General features: G+C 36.1%; 1 protein-coding gene across 2 annotated transcripts in view; it reads left to right on the forward strand.

Annotated features, from left to right (window-relative positions):
* KCND3 (potassium voltage-gated channel subfamily D member 3) overlaps positions 1-24,244 on the forward strand; it is a 344,280-nt gene extending 320,036 nt beyond the window's left edge. Inside the window, exons 6-8 of one of the 2 annotated variants that reach the window (XM_034414303.3) lie at positions 4,279-4,335; positions 7,906-8,153; positions 15,984-24,244. In XM_034414303.3, the coding sequence (XP_034270194.1) occupies positions 4,279-4,335; positions 7,906-8,153; positions 15,984-16,185 (507 nt within the window). In that variant the 3' untranslated portion in view covers positions 16,186-24,244. The remainder of the gene's footprint in view (positions 1-4,278; positions 4,336-7,905; positions 8,154-15,983) is intronic. The other variant, XM_087889379.1, reaches the window with a different exon arrangement.

The following is a 24,244-nucleotide window of genomic DNA, read 5'->3' on the forward strand; positions in this document are numbered from 1 at the left end:
ATGAAAATACATGTAGTGCTTCATCAGCATGGAATTAGAATCAGGCTCACTGCAATCTCAATCAGTAATAAATAGCTGTTAAGTTATTGGAAAGGGTGTGTTACTGTTGACCTAACCATCTATCATTTTGAACAGATAGGTTGTCATTCAAGGACTGACATTATAGCATGTTCAGTGTGTTTTTCAGTGCATTCATCAAAATAGTTCATTCAGCATTTGTGCTGAACATGCATGCCTTTCCATCATACTTAACTGACTAAAAAAACATCACACTAACACATTGTCTTATTGTAGACAATGAATTCTAGAGCCACTAAAGAGTTATTTTGCAGTGTCCCACAATTGCTAGTGGAATGAAGAATGACCTATACATAAGCATTGCTAACAGGTTTCAAGGGGCAATTCACCTTTCCTTAAATCAGAAATAATGCTTTTGGTATTGTCTATTGTTTAAGCTTTGTGTTAAAACATCCGAGATGTGATGAATCATCTCTAAATTCAATTAATTAAGTAAAACAATGTTGGAAAGGATTTGCTATCAATTTAAAAAATAAGCAAACAAATAATATTGTACTGAAATATTCAACTTTTTCTATATGAATATGCAGCTTCTATTTTCTTAGGTGCTTCCAGGCAAAGGTCTTTGAAATCACAGTTCCAATTGTTCCATCTAGTAATCACACTAGACCTTTTATCTTATAATTGGTCTTTTCCCAGCTTTCCTATCTCTGAGTCCCTTTTCCACACACACTCCCACTGTTAATCTAGAGTGATGTTTTCTTAACTGTGGCAATTTTAAAATGTGTGGACTTCAATCACCAGAATTCCCTAGAATGGTTGCAGAAAAATTCTGGGAATCAGAGGCCGCTCCTATTAAAGATGTTGAAAAACATTGATCTACAGTAATCTGTTCCAAATTAATATTTTCCAGAGTTTTCTGCTCCCAACCATTGAAAGCAGACCTGGAAAACGAGGTCCATTCCTTCCCAGTTTATAATTTGCAAGCCTTTGGCCGTTACTGACAATTCCTCAAAAGTTTAAGTGCTTTTCTCCATTAGTTAATTGTAGCCTCATTAGAATAGCCAGAGAATTCCAATTTTCTCCTTGGCTTCATGATACTAGCTTTGCTTATCCCCAGGCCAATATTTAGTCCATCTTATCTCAGTTTTTCCAGAACTGCCAAATATATAGAGTGAATAGAGTCAGAACAAAGCATCAAAATGGTGATGTTCTTTCTCTTATCAAAGCCAGAGTTAGATTCAGCTAAGACACACTGGTGAATAGGGCAGTGTGAACTATTCAAAAGGGGCACTTTATAAAACACCCTCTCTTGAAACATGAAAGCAACCTTGTTCTCCAGAAGGCTCAGTGTTGTTACTTTTAAGACTTGCTCCATTTGCCTGCATTATATGCAGGGGTGGGCTTCAAAAATTTTAGCAAGGGGTTCTCTGCCCAGTTACTGGGTGGGTGTGGCCATGGTAGGTGTGGCCTAGTCGGACTCCTGCACCATGGCGGGGGGGGCGTTTTTGCCCTCCCTGGGCTCCAGAGGCTTTCCTCAAGCCTCCAGGAGGGCAAAAACAGCCTCCCCAGGCTCTGAAGGCCCTCTCGGCCCATTTCTGGCCTTTCCAAACTTCTGGTAGGCCTGTTTTTTGCCCTCCCGAAGCCTCTGCATGTGCCCTGCACTTACCTGCATCCAAAACAGGCTGCGTGGAGGCTCCTGGGAGGGGGGAAGGGCGGGGTGGGGCCATCCAGGAGTGTTTTTTGGTGGGTTCTCCAAACTGCACAGAATCTTAGCTAGAGGTTCCCCTGAACCGCTACGAACCCCCAGCAGCCCACCCCGATTATAATATGTACATGCATACAGCCAGTTCCCTTTTCAGAAGTGTTTGCTATGCATATACATTCACACAGTCACACAGTAGCTGAGTGGGGAGAGGGAAGTATTAGTCAAGTTATTGCTCTGCTACATACCCCATTCAAAGTCTTTGTGCAGTCTTAATTCTTTGATCTGCTCTCCATAAAGAGGATTGCAGACTTACTACTTTATTCAGAAAGATTATTTATTATTTATTTTGGAAGGGTTTGTAACATTGGAGTTGCTTATAAAGAAGGAAAAATCCTTGCTTTAGGACTAAAAAGCTTTTACAATAGGACACAAAATAGCTTTGCAGTTGGAAATAGGATAAATACTTCACATAATAGAGGAAGAAGCAGAATCCCTAATGTATTATTTATCTTTCCCCAGGGATAAATTTTCTCACTTGACCCAATTGCACAGTTTTCTGTTTACAGCTGTTAAAGAATTGTCATAATGTTGTTTTCTTCTCTGTGAGAAGATGCCCAACTCTTTAAGAGCAGCTAGGACTCTAGTTGCCCAAATATAATTACTGAGAATTACTCAGGAAAAAAACTCAGGGAATGACTGGTACCGATAACTTTCAGTTAAATGTCCAATGCTGCATCTACACCTGAAGATCATGAAGGTGCAAGGTGGCAAGAATGGGCATTTTAAGGCAGAATACAGGAGAGTTTAAGGAGCTTTCCTTAATCTTGGTTGCAGCTCTGGGTGTTTGAATTGCTATTACTAAGATTTATCACAATTAGAGCCATTTATTACTGCTGCTGATGTTGCTTCTCAAAGAATATGGCTTAATATGGAACAGGTTTAGTTTCTGGAGAAGAAGCTGAGGACTTTTAGAACATCCAAAGAATAGAAGAAATCAGAAAGAGAATTGGAGTTGAGGAAAGAGATCATCCCTGCAAGTGCCCTGGAGAAAAAGCTTTCAGAGCAACTGAGGAGACCCAGGGAGAGAATCATGGCAGATGGGCAATGATCCTGGTGGTGCTGGCTCAGAAAGAAGACTGACACAATAAAGAAAGCTCCAGTTTGTGAAAGAAACAATTAACTGACCAAGTCAAAGGACAGCAATAAAATTCCTAAATTACAAATTTCCCTCATCCCTTTATTTTCCAGCATTCAGGCCGAAGGGTGGGGGAAAGGTGTGGAGGGAGGGGAAAGTAGCTTGTTAAAGAAGGTTTATTAAAAAATTACATTGCAATGTAAAGCCTTTCTGCTCCAAGTAAAAAAAAGAAAATTGGTAGGAGTAGAACTGGTAAAACTTTTTCTTGTTACAGGAGAAAAAAAGTTAAGGGAGGAGAAAGCAGTTAATTTCAACCTTTAATTTGTTCATCTAAACATTTGGAAATCATAAAACAAATTTTATGTATGCAGCTGCACTTTAGAAGCATATTTAATAAAAGCAGTACAGTATGTAATAATTTGTAACTAATACTCAGATAACGAACAAAATTATACCATAATAGTAAATAAAAATAGGTTTTGTCAAAGGTTTAAGTTGTTTGTACTTATTGACTGGGAATATAACACTACAGTATTTTGAAGAATTTAATTTAATTTAATTAATTCAATTTAATTTAATTTAATTTAATTAATTCAATTTATATGCCACGCCCCTCCGAAGACTCAGGGCGGCTCACAATACATTTTAAAAAATCATTATAAAAAACATTTAAAAATTAAAAACATTAAAAACATTAAAAACTCATTCACGCCTTTCATGGCTGGATCTCGCCAGATCACAAGAGCGAGATCAACGGCCCCAGGCCTGCCAGAAAAGCCAGGTCTTCACCGCTTTTTGGAAGGCCAATAGGGCAGGGATGGTCCGGACCTCAGGAGGTAACTGGTTCCAGAGAGCTGGGGCTGCCACAGAGAAGGCCCTCCCCCGCGGGCCCGCCAACCAGCATTGTTTAACTGACAGGACCTGGAGGAGACAACTCTGTGGGATCTTACCAGTCGCTGGGAGCTATGCGGCAGAATAATTTCTCAATATCCTCCTTGCTTAATGTTTTTCTATTAAAAAGCCTCTAATTTATAAATGGGAAAGCATGGGTTGATTATAATTAAATCATGAAATTACTTGCACTGAAATTTTCCTTGAATAAGGCAGACACTGTCCAATATAGGTCTGGAAGCAACCTCAGTTTTTATCAATCAGCTCTATGGTTCATGTTGCCTAGGCATTTCCATTTGAGAGAGCCTCCATTAGTGGCTTATACAATAATTTTCTTTTTTCCTGGCTATTTGGGAGGCTTCTGCTACCAGTGCGATGACAGTTCAATCTAAAATAAGCTTGAGGAAAGGCCTCATTGCCCATTCAAACGTGTGAGATGCTAGGCACAATGCTGGGATTGGATTTTGGAATGCTGGAATGGACAATCAATGGTGTTTTTATCTTTTGTTGACATGTTGTCCTCTAGGGATTGTCCTATCTTGTGGATGATCCCCTGTTATCTGTACGAACTTCCACCTACAAGGTATTTCTTTCTTAATTCAATCTGTTTACTGCCATCTCTGTGCCATGTCTCAAGTGTTGCTTCCTTCCTTGTGATGATCATGTTTTTAACAGATGGTGCATGTTGGAGCTTTTTTATTATCTGTTGGCTTTGAGCACTGTTAAGACTATTGAATGAGGGACAGCAATTGCTTTATCTATTTTTAAAAGCTCAAATATGCTAAATGTGAATGTTTAATTATTTGATGTGGATGTGGCAGCTTTGAATATGCTAAGATGTTTGTTTTTCCTTTTAACTCTTATCATAAATAAAGTTCCATTCATTTCTCACCTATTTGCTGAATACCTATATTATGCATTCCTGATCTACCTATTATTATTTTTTTAGATTGCAAACTATAAAAATTCTTATCCAAGATTTCTACTTTCATGTTCTGGATTTATGTAAAACATAGTTGAGAATTGTTGTAGCCTGTTGAAAATGTCCTCAGTTTTTGTTTTTTTGTTTTTGCTTTAATTTATATGCCGCCCTTCTCCGGAGACTCAGGGTGGCTTACAATGCATTAAGCAATAGCCTTCATACTTTTGTATATTTATACAAAGTCAGTTTATTGCCCCCACAATCTGGGTCCTCATTTCACCTACCTTTGAAAGGATGGAAGGCTGAGTCAACCTTGAGCCTGGTGAGATTTGAACTTGCAGTAATTGCAAGCAGCAGATGTTAATAACAGTGTTTAGTCCACTGTATTACAGGCTCTTCCTCAGTGTATGAGGGCATTTCATTTTAGGATGAAGTCACAGACAATATACTTACAACATCTGTAAAAGACATCTGCAACAATTTATTTGATTGTTGGGAGCTGCCCAGAGTCATTGAAGGTTGGACAGCATAGACATTTTATTATAGTGGTCAGCCAGCTGTTTAGACTGGATTTTTGCATTTTTGTCCAATTATCAAGTCCTTCCTGATGACGATGATGATGACGACGACAACGATGGAGATGAGGATGGTCTCCAGAATGCTAGATTAAAGCTTTTCCACTCATTGCATCCCAGTAGAAAATATAAATTTTCTGTGAATAGTTCTACACTATTCAACTAAAATGGCTTCATTAATCATTATAAATGATTGCTCCATTGCAAATTATTATCTAAGTTATCTTATCTAAGAAAAGATAAAATACTACTTTATTTCCACTTATTTGCCATGTTAATCACAACCATGCCTTGTTTGACTCAAAGTTGAAGACATCTGAATTTTCTTAAATGAAAATTGACAGCTGGTTTATTACTTTGGAATTCTTGTAAACAAATCTCAAAAACAAACAATTCTTTATGTGTTCTGCACTACTAGTAACCACTTTGTTAATAAAATTTCATTCCAGAGTTTTATTCAAATATATCCAATGGTCTGTTTCTGAATGTTCAAATAGGCAATATATAGCAATTATATATAGCTAAAAGACTACCCCCACTTTAATAGGTCACCCAGCAAAGTTGAATTAAATGCTTTTCATTTCAAACCTTGTGAACAAGAATTCCCTTGGAGAATACCTTCTGATGTTACTCTCAAAACATGAATTGAAATTATTTGCATGAGTATATCTAGGAGAACATGTTCTTGGGTATGCCCCTATTTATAGACTACTTAGATTTGTCTCAGAGACTTGAGATGCATAATGATGTTCCATTCAAAAAGATGGTCAAAAGCACAGATTGATAATCAGCTGTTTTTATCATAATATACAATTAGTATTTTTAATTACCACAACCTACCTATCTATTAAAAGACAGCTTAAATAATGAACTTTATTTTTTGCTTCAAATAATGACAATCTTTGATTGTGTAGTTATATCTTACAAATATTCTGGACTATATATGTACTATTTTCCATGGAAAAACAACTTGCTGCAGGCATCAAAAAAATTTAGTTTAAGCCTACAGAAAATATATAAGGGTACAAAATTGAATTGGCCCAATGAAGCTTAAGTTCAAATATTCAATAAGATTATTTGATTGCTATCAACAAATCAAAGTTACTTCTCAAGTCAAAATCAAAAATTCAAATCAAACATCACATTGAACTGAATGCTTTAATTGATAAAAACTGTCAAACTGAATTAAATCATCTTAGCTTTCTGAACTGATATTGGCATTGTAGCTGGTCAACGCAGTAATCCTAACTGAATAAACTATGTCTATCAAAAAAGCAACCCACACTAACTTAATGTTCCATTACCAAAGTAACAACTCAATCTCCCACAGGTGCAGTTGTGTAAAAGCATTATTCATACAAACACATTGCAGCAACCCAGGATACCAGAAAAAAAAGAAACTAACTGTTCAGTTTTCCATACAACTTTATCAAAAACTGCCTGACCACGCAACCTATTGCCACACAACAACCAACACATTATGAAAAGAGTAACATTGCCATACATCAAAAACATCTCAGAAACAACCAACAACCAGCAGACTTACAACCACATGGCATCATTATAGCACACAAACCAACTAGACCCTTCCAAAACATCTTAAGTCAACCAAGACCCAGTAGCCCAAGAAGAAAAAACAGGAATCAACACACATTATAAGGACTATTACAAACACTAGGTAAGACAGACAGAAGAGCTATGAACACCAACTAGCACTCAGAAAACATGATGAAAACTCCTTCATTGTAGAACATATGGACAGATTCAACATAGTTTCAACTAGTAAACTGTGAGCATCTAAGCTACATCCAAAAACACTATGGTAGCTTGGCATTTAGACAAACCAGCCATTAATAAACACACAGAGGTAAACCAAATTTACACACTATTCAAAAGAGACAATGAAAAGCTAAGAAGGAAACAAAAAGACAAGAACAGATCCCCTCCGGCAACCAATACCCAGGTAAAATCAGACAAAAACTAGGCAAAAACAATACTTTAATGATTAGTATTGTATTGAAACCACCAATGAGTATTGAAACCACCATGGGGAAAAAAACACATCCTGATCTATACTGACAGGGCAAGGTACTGTATATAAACAGGGAGCAAACTGGTGATGTTACCTGGTCAGGTAATGAAATGCCTGCAAGCAACCAAGCTTAGAGAGCACCAAGGACTCCGCCGTTCAACTATATCAATTATATTGGAGTTGATTTATAACAGTTCAGAAATATGGCATCGGCATTTGGCATCCACATATTTGAATGTCGGGTTTTCTTTTAAAATACATTAATATCTGGAAACAAATATACAATATCAGGTTAGGATACTTAAATTTATTCCCTAATAAAAATAGGAACTATTTCTTAATTTAGGAAATGTTTATTTACTGAATCACACCAATCAGTTATGCAAGTACTTCCACATTTAGCTGTCAGGATATTTCCTCCTGATATTCAACAGCAAAACAAATGTTCAGACTATGGAATTGGATATAACTGAACTATATTACCATAAGCAAATTATTTTTCAACATGACAGCCAGATGCATTTTAAAGAAAGGAAATGCTGTCACGATTCCCATGGAGAACACATAAAAGTGTTTGAAAGTCTAACTCTGATTACTGATATATGTTGATGTTCTCTCTGACAGAACCATGAGTTCATTGATGAGCAGATGTTTGAGCAAAACTGCTTGGAGAGCTCAATGCAGAATTACCCATCAACCCGAAGCCCTTCCCTTTCAAGTCAACAGGGCTTGACTACCTCCTGCTGTTCTCGACGTAGTAAGAAGACAACGCACCTCCCCAATTCCAATGTGCCAGCAACCCGACTACGGAGCATGCAGGAGCTCAGCACTATACATATCCAATGCAGTGAACAACCCTCACTCACAACAAGGTACAGTGGAGAAGAGGGTTGGTTCATTGATGTAAGGGGACTAGCACATAGGCATCCAGCCCAAACATGGAAAAATGGTTTTAGGTACTATGCTGAGTTTGCATTCAAGATAATTTTCCAGGAGAGTATTTGAAAGTATTTGGCTAATTCTAAAATTTAAATCTGCATTTTCTAATTCCACATTTAGCTGGATGATGGAACTCTGACATATATTTTGTTATATATTACTATTAGTCTTCTCATCGTTCCTATCACCCATCTCCTCCCACTTATGACTGCATGACTGTAACTTTGTTGCTTGTATCCTTATGATTATATTGATTTGATTGCTTATTTGTACCCTATGACTATCATTAAGTGTTGTACCTTATGATTCTTGATGAATGTATCTTGACTTTTTATGTACACCAAGAGCATATGCACCAAAGATAAATTCCTCATGTGTCCAATAACACTTGGCCAATAAAGGATTCTAGTCTAGTCTAGTCTAGTCTAGTCTAGTCTAGTCTAGTCTAGTCTAGTTTTATACAGTCATGGCTATTAATGCAAGGATTAAGAAACCAAAAGTAAGATCTTAAATAACCACCACCTTGAGATATTTTGGAATTGCAACTCATGGTATATCCATTATCCATGGTATATCCTCTTATACTCATGGTATATCCTATTATTTTTATAGGAATTCTCAAAAATGCCAGCCTAATATTACTGGAGTGTATCGAATTGGGGAAAAGCTGCCTTATGCAATGACAAGCATCATCCAGTAAACTTTTAAATAACTAACATATGACACTCAGATGTCAGGACCTAACCTTCTGCAGAGTGTATTGATCTGTTGTATGGGCTTTTATGAATTAGATGGCAAGTTACTGTGCATAGCAAAAAAACAAAATTTGCTATAAAATTTGTACATTTGCCCAAAATGAAGGCAGAGAGAAGCACAGCTTTCAAAAACCAAATCTGCAATTTGTCTTTAATATAAAAAATATAATATAAAATATGTGAGATCTAATATAGACTTTGTTATATATAGCTGGAAGACAAAACAAAAAAATTCCAAGGTGCTATTTCAAAGAATGCAGCAAAATTGGATTAATTTTGTTTGAAATGCAAACAAAAGAAAGTAACTAATTTCGCTGGTTAGGCTATGGTTCAGTTAAAAACAATGTGTTATTGACTTGACAATAGTTTATGTAGTTCTAATTCATTTTTTCTTTCCTAACTTAAAAAGTTTTCAGTAGCAAAAGAAAAACATACCAATGTTTCAAATGAGTTGCGTTTTTCTTCTCTCAGTTTATTTTTTTAAAATCAGCTTAAAAGCAAATATAACTTCATCCCTTGCATATTGGTAAGTGGAACTGAAACTTCAGCTTCTGTTCTCTTTTTAAATACTACTGAGCTGTCACTTCCTTCTTGGGTAAAGATCCTTGATAGGGCACTAATCTATCATTAGTATCAGAAGAAAAAAAAATACAAATTGTTTCACTCATGTACATGGAAGAACCATTTAGAAGCAAGAATTAAGCAGCTACTTTTCTGAAATCAAGTTCATATGAACTTAAGGATGGAGAAATCTGCCTTTTCTTTTCTGTCAAAACTGACTTTCAAGATTTCAAGATTTTTTTTCCCCAGTCCTGACCTGCATTCATATGATCAATGAAGTGGTAACAGATCATCTTCTGCTTCACTGAATGTGTCTGCAAAGTCTCAGTATTAATGGATGGGGATGGTAGTGATCAAATTGAGATCTTAATGAAAATATGCTCCTCCATTTATTTATCAAATTTATATGGCTACCTATATCATAAAATGATACTTAGGCAGCTTACAGAAAAAAGGTATAAAACAATAAGCATGTTATAGTTAAAAAAAGTTTTAAAAAACACACATAATAACACAAAAGAGCTTCAATCATCTATGTTGACACTTAATAATTAAAATGGAAAAAATGGAAAGTGGAACACATAACTAAATCTGCAGAAATGAAGTCAGGAAACTAAGGTACAGAATGAACTAACAACAAATACCAAAAATAATTTTAAAAGTTTCTTTCAACATGAAAAAAATGTCAAGGAAATGATCAGTTCACTAATGGGACAAGATGGCAAGGAGGTGACAGGTAGTGGGAAAAAGTGGAACTGCTTAATTCATTCTTTGCCTCTGTCTTTATACAAAAGGAAAAAATAGTTTAACATATCAAAAGTAGTATTGTAGAAGACAGAATAGGAATACAAGTCAAAATAGTCCAGAGAATACTTATCCATTCTAGACAAGTTCAAATTGCCAGACCAGATGGATTACATCCCAGGGTTCTGAAAGAGCTAGCAGACATGATCTCGGAACCACTGAGCATAATTTTTCAAAGATCCTGGAGCTCTGGGGAACTACCAGAGAACTGGCATTTTAGCTGCCAAATGAGACTGAGAGGCACTCGCAGACATATTCAGTGAAGCAGAAGATGATCAGTTATCACTTCAGTGATCATATGGATGCCCTGTTGATCTGGTGCCTGGGATCAAGATCCCAGTTGGGCAACTCAACACCCTCTTAGGACTTGAATTGGCAATCTTCACTGATATTTTTTTAATTCAATCCTCATCCTCTCCTGCAACAGCTCCTATACTGAACATTCATAAAAATAAAAAATTGGGAAACCTTAGGCTCTGAAATGATTGCTGGCAATTGAACCAGATTACCATGCATAACCTTATCTTTTGTCACTCATTTCACAACTTCTGGAATGGTTCTGAAAGGCTTGGTGTTTATCAAGATGGACCCTTAGAAAAGCATATAATTGTTCTGCCCCAGCTTCGAATTCCCAGAGAATGTGACACACACCAAGCTTCACAAACACTGGTTTTTTTTATTGAAAAGTTTTATAGAAAGTACAAACATTTTCATCCCCCCACCCTTCCCCCCTCAACCCCCCTCCCTTTCCCACCCCCCCCTTCCCCTCCTTCTCCCCCACCCCTTCCCTAGACTTCCCAGAACAAGCACAGGGTATAGCATTCACAAATCAAAAGCTAAAATATACTAACAAATTATTACATTTCATATTCTCCCTTGATCCTTAACTCCTTATAATTCAAAAAACAAACATAAATTACTTAAGATTACTTCATTCATATGCTATATGAATCTTCTTATTCGGATACTTCTTCTGTATATAATCGATCCATCTTCTCCATTCCAATATGTATCTTTCATTTGAATGGTCTTTAAGATATGATGAAATTTTCACCATTTCTGCCAAGTGCACAACTTTTAATATCCATTCCTCAATGGTGGGTGGATCTTCCTTCTTCCAGTACTGTGCCACCAGTAACCTGGCAGCCGTTATTAAATTCAAAACCAACTTAGTCTCTATTACATTACAATCCATGACTATTCCCAACAGAAAAAACTGCGGCGTAAATTTGATTTTTTTCTTTAAAATGTTTTGAATAATCCACCATATTTTTATCCAAAAAGCCTTAATTTTTTTACATGTCCACCATATATGAAAATATGTAGCATCTTTACACTCACATCGCCAACACTTAGGTTGTAAGTTTGAATACATACAGGGTAATTTTTTGGGGTCTAAATGCCATCTATAAAACATTTTATAAAAATTCTCCCTTAAATTTTGTGCTTGTGTAAATCTTACATTTCTAACCCATATCTTTTCCCATGTTTCCATCATTATTGGTTCACCTACGTTTTGTGTCCATTTTATCATACAGTCCTTAACTAACTCTGTTTCTGAATCTATTTCCACTAATGCACTATATAACCTTTTTATATGCATTTGACCTTTATCTCTTGTTTGCTTTATCAAATTCTCATCCTGCTGCAAAATACCAATTTTTTGATCTTCTCTCCATCTGGCCTGCAGCTGTCCATACTGAAACCATGTCCTAATAATTCCTTCTTCTTTTAATTGCTCCATTGATTTTAATTGTAATCTAACTCCTTCCTTATAAAGAAGTTCCTTATATGTAATCTTATCTTGCTTTTGCTCTAAGTTTATATTCTCTATCGCGTGTCTGGGTACTGTCCATATTGGTAACTTGTCACTTAATTTATATTTATACTTTTTCCAGACACGCAATAGGGAATTTCTTAAAATATGACTTTTAAAAGCCTTATCCACTTTCTTGTCATAGACTAAATAAGCATGCCAGCTGTAGACCAAACCATATCCTTCAATATTCATTATCTTCTCCTCCGTTAAATTTATCCAGTCTGTAATTGCTGAGAGGGCAGCAGCTTCATAGTACAATCTTAAGTTGGGCACTTTAAGACCACCTCTTTCTCGAATATCTTGCATTATCTTTTGTTTAACTCGAGGTTTCTTCCCTGCCCACACAAACTTATTTATGCCCTTCTACCATTCCTTCAAATTTTCATCTTTTTTAAGTATAGGTATCATTTGAAAAAGAAATAGGAATTTTGGTAAAATATTCATTTTTTTTATTTTTTATTTTTTTTTATTTGATTTATATGCCGCCCTTCTCTGGAGACTCAGGGTGGCTTACAATGCGTTAAGCAATTTTTACAGCGGCTATCCTTCCCAGCAAAGACAATTGTAGTTTTTTCCAATTTTCCATCTCCTTTTGTATTTTATGCCATAGTGGTTCATAATTGTGCTGATATAATTTCATATTTGCAGTCATAATATAAACCCCCAAGTATTTAACCTTCTTAACTACCTCAAATCCTGTTAACCTTTCTATCTCTTCTTTCTGGCTTCTCACCATATTATTTTCGTTTTTGCTGCATTTATTTTAAAACCAGATACTTGTCCATATAAGCAGGTTATGTCCATCAAGGCTGTAATCGATTGTGCCAGTTGGGTTAAGGTAACAACCAGGTCATCCGCAAATGCTCGTAACTTATACTCATGCTGTCTAATTTTAATTCCCTTTACTGTATCCATCTCACGTATTTTATTTAGTAGAACTTCCAGCGTCAACACAAACAATAATGGAGACAGGGGACAACCTTGCCTTGTTCCTTTCTCTATATTAAAAGAATCTGTTAAGCCACCATTAACTATTATTTGTGCTGATTGTTTTTGATATATTGCCTTAATAGATTGTACAAATTGTTCTCCAAATTGCATCCTTTCTATTAATTTTAATAAAAATTGCCAATTCAATCTGTCAAAGGCTTTTTCAGCATCCAAAAACACTAACACTGCGGGGACCTGGTTGTTCCTTCCCAGATACTCTAATAAGTTAACAATTTGCCTTACATTACTCTTCATTTGTCTGCCATTTATAAATCCAGTTTGATCATGGTTAATCATTTGCTGCATAACTGTCATTAGTCTATTTGCTAAAATTTTAGAAAAAATCTTATAGTCTGTGTTCAATAATGAGTTCGGCCTATAATTTTTAGGGTCTGTTTCGTCTTGCCCTTCTTTTGGGATCAACGAGATAAATGCTGTCTTCCAAGTTGGAGGCACCTCTCCTCCCTGTTGTATATTATTAAATAATTCTTTCAATGGTTCCACCATTTCCTCCTGTAAAGTTTTATAGTAAATAGCTGTCAGACCGTCCGTCCCAGGAGCCTTACCCACTTTCAATTGCTTAATTGTTAACACAATTTCCTCGGAAGTTATCATTTGATTTAAACTATCCCTCTGTTCATTTGAGATTGTATAAATATTTTCCTTCTGCAAATATCTATCTATATCTATATCTTTGATTTTATCACCAGTATACAGCCTCGAATAAAACTCTAGGAAAGATTTTTTAATCAGTTGTTGCTCATAAACCTCCTTACCCTTATATCTTATTTTCTCTATTGTCCTTGATTTTTGCTTTTTCCTTAACAGATATGCTAACCACCTGCCTGGTTTATTGGTGTTATAAAAAGTATTTTTATAGTATAAAAACAGCAAACACTGTTTAATTCCAAACAAACCCCTCTCAAAGAATGCAGGCTTCCTGTGTAAAGGGTCCTTATCAAAGTTATTAAGAACAAAGTCCGACAAAGGTTGGCAACCAGCCCAGAAAACCAGATATGAGAAGTCGCTCGCTCTCCAAGATGCTCTGTAGTAATGAGACGTTGTTTCTAGCAAGAAAGCACTAGCTGCGTGCGACTTAAATAGGCTAAGGGGCTGGCCAATTATCCTCAAGCCCTACTCTCGAGTAGACCTCCTCCTCCTGAGTAGCCACTCCTGCCTTTTGGCAGCCCTGCGTGCCTGAGCATTGAGGAGACGCTCCTCCACTTCGCTCTCTCCACTGGAAGGAGCCTCTGGAGGTTCTGAAGGCCCTGGCTGAGTTTCTGCCTCTGGCATCACATCCTCTTTGGCCTCTTCACTGTCCCACGCGAGCGCAGGCTGCTGGCATGACACCACACCAGCCTCCTTGTTGTCGGGATCAGCCACGATCCACACAGGCCGCTGGCGGGCCACAACAATAATGTAGTGTACATTAGTAAAAGAGATGAATGAAAGATGGTGTTTCCCATTCAGTATGAGCATTTCAAATAATACAGTCATGCTCTTTGGGTTGACTAATGCTTTCACAGTCTTCCAGCATTTCATGAATGATGCTTTCTGACATCTCCTGGATCACTACGTCATTATTTACCTCAACGGTATTCTGATTTTCTCCTCATCCTGAACAATATATGCAATTACCCACATTAATTCAATGTGAATTACAGTTCTCTTATAGCTGGAATTTATATTATGTTCTGGCTAGCGAGAATCCTGCTTAAAATCATCTCTTTCCATAGAAACTTAAATCTACCCCTTTTAGATAACATACCACTCCCATAAAATTTAATTAGAGCTACATTTATAAACGTTACTTAGGAACATCAAGTCAGGCATAAATAATGCTTTATGAATTCTTTTATTTCACATATGTATGTACAGATAATAGTATTTATAGACTGCAAGGCGATAATGTCAAATTTTCTCTTTTAAGCAAAGTACAGTAAGCCTTCAGAAATATGCACTGATAGAGTTAGCTAATCATAATAGTTGAAGAAGGCTTGGAACTGCAATGAGTAGGTGTTTTTCTTTGATTGTAGGAAGGCTTTTTTTTGTTTGTTTTTTGGAGAATATTTTCTAATTAGGAATATGTGAGCCAGCACCAAGTGATGCTTGGATATGAAGGCATACCTATTACAACAGGAAGGAAGAAAGCAAGTTCCAGACAAATATTTAGTGACCACTATGGCACAGAGAAATTAAAAAGAGTGTTTCTACATTGGGACACGATTGCAAGAGATGGAACAACTGTCTGTCAATTACATCTTAAGTATTCTTAATCTAATTTTGTATGTCACCTCACAGAACCTGGCAATCTTGTATGTTATTTCAGAGTTAATATCAGAAAATAAGAACTGGTGATCATTGTATGCTTGTTTTACTAATCAGAAGTGGGGCAATTAAGGCATTTCAAGGTGCTGTATAAAACTGGCAGTACAAAAGAAAATGTTCTACTTGTCCTGAATCACAAGGACATACTTGTAAATGTTATGATATCTTTTTGTATCTTCCAGCTAGGAGTGCTGAAAGTAGTGCACTACATCAGGCTAAAGTAATGACCCTTCTCTGGTTGGGAATATTAAGGTTTGCAAGGTGCAAGGATGTATCACTGACTGTCCGTCATGGGAAATTGAGTAGTATTACCCACATCCATTTGTCGGTCTCTGTCATACAGATGTTGCTAGAGTGTGGTTCTTGCATGCTCATAGCCCAAGGATAATAGATACATGGGGAAGAGTCCTAAAATTGGGAGTTCAAACATATACAAAGTTTGCAGCAGCTCTGTTCTTACCTTCTATTCCTTTAAAATGAATGGAAAATGTCTTTTTATCTTATAGTCGCTCCAGTCTAAACATGAAATCAGATGATGGTCTGAGACCGAACTGCAAAGCTCCTCAAATAACCACAGCAATCATCAGCATCCCAACACCACCGGCCCTGGTACCAGAAGGTGAAAACAGGCCTTCCTCCTCCAACCCCAGCCATTCAATGAACACAATCATGGCTAGCAGCAACATTGTCAAGGTTTCAGCTTTGTAAGACTGGCTTGGTCAAACATGATGGCAGTAGATTGGAAGGCCAATCTTTCTCCCTTTCTCCCCAACTTCCATGTTCCTTCTTTGCTGCAAATTGTGCCTAGATGAATGGCTGGATGGACAATGGACCAACCTGACCAACATCTAAGAACTGAGGATGAGAGCCGAAGGAGGCAGCTTCCTTCAAACTCACATTCATGCTGCAGAGCGAGCTCAGAAGAATCAGGAAGCTGTGTTTGTATGTATGGGTGTATGCGTGTGTGTGTGCATGTAAGAACAGAGTGGCCAAAGGATCTCTCTTTGACAAGTTGAAGCCTTGTTCTAAGACATGAGGCGTAGAATAGTTTTGGATAGTGATATATATGTCCTGTCATAACTACAAGAAGGTCAGTAAAGAAGTAGAATTATAACACTGTGTATCTCAACACCTTTTTAAAGGTTTTTAATGGATAATATTTATTCATGAGGAAATGACTGAAAAAGGTGACCAAAATGGATTTTGTGATTTTTTTTTTCTGTCTTCATGCAGCAGGATCTTTTATTAACCAAAATGACTTCTTTATTTTGTTTTATACCCAAACATTTTAAAAAAAAAGAATGCATCCTGTCACACAAATTTAATTTTCATTCTTTTGTGCATGTGTGCATGCGTGTGTAAGAACGAATAAGAGAACCACAAAACTGGCATTTTCCAACTATGAAAGATCTGAGCACACATTCCTGTTTCTGGGCTCAATCCTGCAAAGACTTACTGTTTGCATGGTCAACAACATGCTTTAAGTAATGCCTGTGGATTCAACGGTTCTACCTACTGTCCATCCCTTTCTGCATGAGTGTGTCTTTGCAGGCTTCAGCCTTTAGTGCGCAGTAGCAAAACAGATGCCTGCATGCAGCCACACACACACACAAGCACTAATGAAACATTCATTTTAGATGGCACTTTTTCTTAACACAATTCTGTAATTGCCTTTAATTCAACAAAAATTGCAGTTGCAAACAGTGTATTTGTCTGCTAATTATTGTCTGTGAAAAAAATCATATTTGTGGAACAAAAGAACAGGCTTTCATAGTTCACCACAATTCTTTGCTTTTCAAAGTATTACTTTGGTTATCACAGATTGGTAGAGAATGTGATTAGATTAACTAGTTCTGTATTTTTAAAGTCCAGAAAATGGCCTCGGGAAAATTTAATTTTTTAAAAAAATTATTCAAGCAAGTTTCAGAGGGCAAAATCATTTGAAGCAGCTGCTGCAGATGTTCATAACTGAAATGTAATCTATGCCCATGCTTTCTTTTATGTTTTATATGTGTTTCTTTAATAGTAATGGAAGTGTCTCCCATTGTATATAATAGCCAATAGTCAGTGGATGTGTCCTTTGTTAGGACTATTTTAAGAGCCAAAACTTTTGCAGTCCTGTGGCTCTTAATGAAACTCTCTGGGTTGCATTGGCTTAATGGATACAGCAATATAATATTTTACTTTCCCTAGATAAAGTATCATTTCTTTTCAATGAGGAGATGTTGCTTTTAGATTTGGGGGGGCCTACTTTATATTAGAATTTCATTTCTAATCAATTTATAAAATACTGTTAATAGATGGTTTAAAAATATCTATGTTTCAGAATAGTTCACCAATTGTTAACTGTTGTTACACTGTTTAGAAAGTTTAGGACTGTGAGGTATAACCATCTAAAGCTTTATACCGATATTCTCCTAATGTCTTTCTCTGGAAGCAAACCTGCGTGGCCACATTTATGCCAAGAAGACACACACTGCTTCACTGTACACACACTGTACTCTTCTTTTCTTACTAAATTGTGCAATTTATTAACCATCTTAGATTTGTTTAAGCTTTGACATATCTGATGTCCACAACATGCTGTCTTTTGATACCTTGCTTCATTTTCATATATCTTCACAAAGTATATAGCCCAAGACATTTTGAGCTAGAATTTGTGTTGCAAAAGGAAGACAGACTTTGCTGATTCAAGCATTGTTCAGACCAAAAGGGGAGAAAAAAACTTTGCTGAAAAAGTTATCTTCTGTATGGGTTTTGTTTTGGGCTGCTTTTTTCACATTAAAATTAAAGGTATCAGATGAGCAATTATTGGAAACCACTAAATGGTAGAATTCACATGTTAATACATCTTAAACTGAGTCTGGAACCAAAGTTTTGAACAGGATGTGACCAGCTCTTTGAAAACTGAATTTCAAAGAGCTTATTAAAAAAATCCCACCTTTGTAAACGTTTCCATTTTGAGTTGTTAAAATGAGGCATTCCTGCACATTGCACCATAAGAGGTCTTATCAGCTGAAGGATTCAACTAAGGCAACTCTAAATTCTATCCATTGGCTTATACAAATAGCTGGATCCATGCATTATGCTAAACAGGAAATTTTGATAATCTGTTGCTTAACACTGCATCTTGTAATTTAAAAAATAAAGTTGGACATGCTGTATGTCCCCAATATATTGAAAAACTCATTATTCTAGTAATCTGAAGGAGGCCTTAATTTGCCATCCAAAATGTCAGTGCCTGGGTTAACCCCAGGGCTATCTGCAGTGGTTGAAAGAAGTCAGGATGGCAATTATGACTATACCATCTAAACTGGGCCCCTTTACATATGTCTGATGCAAAAAAAAAAATTGTGAGATCACAGGATTACATACACCATCTGGACATTTTTGCTTTAACTATTCCTGGAGATATTTCTGGTTTAGCTTGTGAAATTATGAACTGATTTTTTTTTTAATTTCGGAGTTGTCCACTTCATATCTATATATTGAACTCTTACTTAGTAACTACCACCCATCTCATACACTTTGATGGGGGGAAAGGTTACTGGGTAAAGAACTGTTGCCTTGTTTTCATAATTTCACTGGTGATGTTAATGCTGATTGAATTACTTGCCAGATAGGCTAAGCTGCTAGTCTTTCTTTTCTGATACTAGTACATAATCTAAAGAAAATGATCATGCAATTTACAGAAATGCCTTATTGAAGCTTTCCTTTGCTTCATTTAGCTTCATTTAGGTTACATTATACCTTAATCAGTTCCTACCTAGGCAATCTGAAGTATATTCCTCCATTCTCTTTAACATACTGTGTTGATTTTTGTTCCTATGCAAAGGATAGCTGTAGAAATCTTAGTTTTGCCCTATATCCAATTCATTTCACCCCATTAGCAGAAATAAGACTATCTGTTTGAAATAGCGAATTATGTAAAAATTGGGTTTTGCTCTATTGAGTTTCAATCTACTCACAGTATAATCTACCTTTCTATAGGAAAAGTTTGATCCTTTAAACTGCCTTCCATTACAACATACTTTCCAAATTTCAATTATTTCCCCCAAAAGTATAGCGGGAAGCTACACACAATACAGCAGTAGGCATATATTTGCTGCCTCTGGCATAACAATGATATGCAAATAGTTTTAAACATGGTTTATGTCATAGTGATGGGTAAACTAAGCTACCATGGCTTGTTTAACAATCCTGTTAAAACAAGCCAAAGGATAGCTTACATGTCTACCCAACAGAACATTATTATCCAGCAATCACATGTGTTGATATGTATCGTACCATGATTCATACCAGATGATGTGGTGGTTCAGTTATTAGAATGCAATATTGAGGCTAATTCTGCCTACTGCCAGGAGTTCGATCTTGACCAGCTCAAGGTTGATCAAGCCTTCCTTCCTTCTGACGTTGGTAAAATGAGGACCCAGATTTTTGGGAGCAATATGCTGACATTTGTAAAGTAATGAGAGAGTGCTGCAAAGGACTGTGGAGTGGTATATAAGTACTAGTACTAGTGCTATATAGATAACATAGTGTAGTAGACTGGTACTGAATTCTAACAAAGATGATTATATGCAAAGAAAATAGAAGCCCTGTCACTTTCATACATCTAGAACATATTTTAAGCCTGAAGCTAAGCAGCTGCAAGGCTAGTCAATGCCTAGAAAGACATATATCCAGTGGTGGGATTCAAGTAATTTAACAACCGGTTCTCTGGTTATTATTATTTCTTCCAACAACCAGTTTGCCAAAATGCTTAGAAAGTTAACAACCGGTTCTCCCAAAGTGGTGCGAACTGGCTGAATCCCACCACTGCATATATCTTTCTCTATTAGCATTGGAAATATTTTTAATGAAACTCCCCACATGCAGCTATTTAAAACAGTACTCATTTGATCTGATCCTTTGACTATTGATGTTCTTAGTTTCAAAAAATTTTATTGCATCAGAATTCAGTGATATCTAGTTTAATTGCCAAATTGGCATTTTGTCCACCTGGGCAAGCTCAAAATCAGTTTCAAAATCCTAAAGTTCTAAGAATGTGTTCCTGCTACGAAAAGTTTGGAATCTTTAGAAAATTCAGAAATCTAAACCAGATTGGAATCCCATGTGTAGTTAGTTTGTTGAGAACAGACTGGCCTCAGCAGAATTTTAAATTCTATTGCATTCTCATAAATGCCAGTTTCTTTTTGTGAAAAAGAGTTGCCCACTATTTAGACATAGCAGGTCCCTTTATCAGACAAGATAACATTTTTTTCTAAAACTTGGTGACTAGAGGAAAACTTTGATTCCCTGATACTTTCCTGTGACTGAATCACAATGAGCATCTCATGCTAACTCAAAAGTATCCAGGCAATTAAGCCAATGAGGATTGGATTTAGCCCCAAACAGATCTGGTTCACTAATATCCATGACATTCATTATACTTACTGAAATTGCCCTTTCTTATATTCATGATCAAGACTAATTTCTAGAAGAGGCCCACAAAAACTGGCCCTTGTAGCCACTTCATTTTAGTGTTCACATACTCCTCAACTACATGGACAGAGAAAAAATATGTTTGGGCATTATCATAATTATGCATTCCAAATGCTGCATGGTTATGCCAATCCTTTTTCAAAGTAATGACAGCAAGAAAAAATTGGGTGGGGGGTGGGAAGTGGGGAGGGAAGTGGTAAACTTCAGTCTCCTTTGGGATTTGAAATAACATAAAGCATAGCTGTCAGCCAGCTGTCTCAAAAACCTCAGGTCATATGTTGTCTGTGCATGCAGAAGAATGAATTGCCTGGAATAGGAGATATTGGATTGGATATCTTGAGAACAAGACTATTATGTAGCCTTCATATCTAATCATAGTGAATGTGGTTTCTTATTTTCCATCACCTCACCCAACTAGTGTCAATATATATTGCCCACCTCCATCTGGGAATGGAAAACCTTTTTTGTTAATATGTCAAGTGTTTCTAAAGCATTTGTCTTATTTGACATAATATAATTTATGACTTGTCATGCTCTATCTCCCAAAAATCATTGCTTTTGAAACTGATTTCAGTACAGAAGTATAACTATACAGACGTATAGAATACAGAATACATAAGTATAACTATATTTAATTTTTGTCTATGAAATTCTAGAGGTAGAAATTTTACATTTCATTACTTAGTATATATGGTATTTTGCTCTTCTGCCATACATCCACAAGATATATGCTTCACTTAAAACTACAATTGGGATTGGAATGTTGGTCATTAAGCAATCTGATAGTTAAGCAAATCATCAGGTGACGGGACCTATTTGTGCAACTTTTCCCCCCAGTCGTTAAGTGAATAACATGGTTGTTAAACAAATCCGGCTTCCCCCCCATTGACTTTGCTGGTCAGAAGTTGGTTGGGAAGATCACAAATCACAATCATGTAACAGCAGATGCTGCAACCAGTTATAAATGCAAACTGCTTGCCAAGTGCTCAAATCATGATTGTGGGGATGGTGCAAAAATTGTAACTTCAAGGATGGGTCATGAGTCACTTTCTTTCAGTGCCATCACAACTCCAAACTGTCACTAAATAAATAGTCATAAAGACTACTTGTAGTTCCCACATACTAACATAATTTTGCTAGTATCAGTGGACATAATATAAAATTTTCCTTCAGTTGTATTGGGACAAATATACATTGCAATTTCCCTTGGTATGCTGATAGCACTCCTTTCTTCTAAGAAGAAAAGGAGATGATCTCATTTATATCTATCCTTAAAGACTGATGACAAGAAATAAAGGATATACTGCAAGTACTTGTAAGGGCGAATCTCATATTGAATAATGACGTGCATAACAGTAATTAGATTTTAATGGATCTAAGCTTTTTTCACCATGAAAATGATTGCCCCACATACTTTACAATTTAGGGAATGTGAAATGCATCATGTTTTCAAGAAATAAGATATTATATTAATTATTTTTGCAGATATTTTATCACCAATTGAGAAGTAGATAGACAAAATGTTACTCTGACCAAAGGCTTTAAGCCTAATTCTTTATTTGGTTCATGTTACTGTCACTGACAATTTTTTCTTTTTTGTAACCAATTCAAAGTTGATCTAATATAGTAAAGCAGACTTGGCTTTTTTCATTAAAGAATATCATTCTATCTTGTGTTTCAATTTTACCAACCAAATTCCATTTTTCTCTTCACAATTACAAACTGGTTATATAAATGTCTGTTTGGAACATAAGAATGCTGAATTTAATATTGCCACAGTTAAGGGAAATAACTGTTAGAATTGCTTCCCCCGCCCAAAATAAAAATTAATTGCAAAAAGCAATAAAAGAAAAAAACTTTAACATTCTGATTAATATTCCTTACATGGTCAGAATTTTTTCTAGAGGAAGGCTTTTTTAAACTATGTTTTTAAATGTGTTGAAATGGTGATTGGTTTGCTTCTCCTGGGTAACCGCTTTGAATTAGTTCATAATTAAATTACTGTTCATGTCCATCTCACAAGTCAGGCACATCAAATCAAACTGTTACTCTGTAACCAGGTTTTCAATAGCAATAACCATATATAAATGCCACGTCAAAACTCAGAAACTTCTATACTGGCTAATTAAGACTATAATCCTCTATATGTCTATTTAAGATTCATTGAACACTATGGAGTTTCTTTTAGATTAAATGTGATTAGGATCATGCTATATGTAATTGTATGGCTTGGAAATGTTGAATCCTGCCCATGCAGCCCACTACAAGTTATTTCTAGTGTCTAATTTTTTTTTAATCACTGCTACTCTAGTTCAGCAATCACTTTGAAAGTAATAAAAGCATTTACAGTGAAATGTGAGATCCCATCATACATACATGATTGCTGGTTGAGGGTTGTTTCTTTTCCTCTGAAATCAGATGATGATTGAAGCCAAGATGCTCAGTAACGTTAACCCTTAAATCTGACATTTGTTTAAATAAGAACTAGCGGTCTGTACTTGATCCTCAGGAATATTTGAATGCAATGCTATGAATGAATACTATCAAGGTGCCAGAGTGTATCAATAAAGTCATTAAAGTCCATGAGGTGTCAAATGTTTAAACAGTCCCTCCAATTTCAGAAATGAAGATTGCTAAATCAAAAAGGGAACAACTTTATCTTCATGTCCAGAGAATTGACAGTGAAATTGAAGCATCCATTGTGTTTACATTGTGAAATGTAAAGTTCAAGAAGCAGAGTTAGATTTAATGCTAATTTGGCAAGGAATTGCTTTTTCTTTTTTTTAAAGACCAGTGCTGATCACATTACATTATATAGAAATGCAGGTGAAAGATTATAATCTGTATAATATCTCTTCCTAAATTACTGTTGCAACCATGGCTGGAATTCCAGCAGCTCCGTAGACCAATAAAATACACTACAGAATGTGTGCGATGGTATATTTTTGATAAACCAGTGAGACATTACAATGCAATGATGTTTGCATTAGAGGTTTTTCTGTTGTTACCAGAATTTTATCTCAATTGTATTATTTTCTATTTTCATACTCTAAATGGGCTTTGCTTACTACAAAACATCATACCCAAGACAAACATACTGTACAAAACTGCAGATAGATTCATTTGACAAAACTTTCTAAAGGATCCTTAGTTTCTTGTTGTCTTTTTTTGAAACTGTAGTGCTTATGTTGAAACTTGTATATCATTTACAGTACTGTGTCTTGTGCCACTGCTGTACCTGATGTATCCATTCTGGATTAAATGAATTATGTGCCACAAAATA

Source organism: Pantherophis guttatus, chromosome 3, assembly GCF_059756535.1.
Source record: "Pantherophis guttatus breed Tessera chromosome 3, ASM5975653v1, whole genome shotgun sequence".
Taxonomy (NCBI): domain Eukaryota; kingdom Metazoa; phylum Chordata; class Lepidosauria; order Squamata; family Colubridae; genus Pantherophis; species Pantherophis guttatus.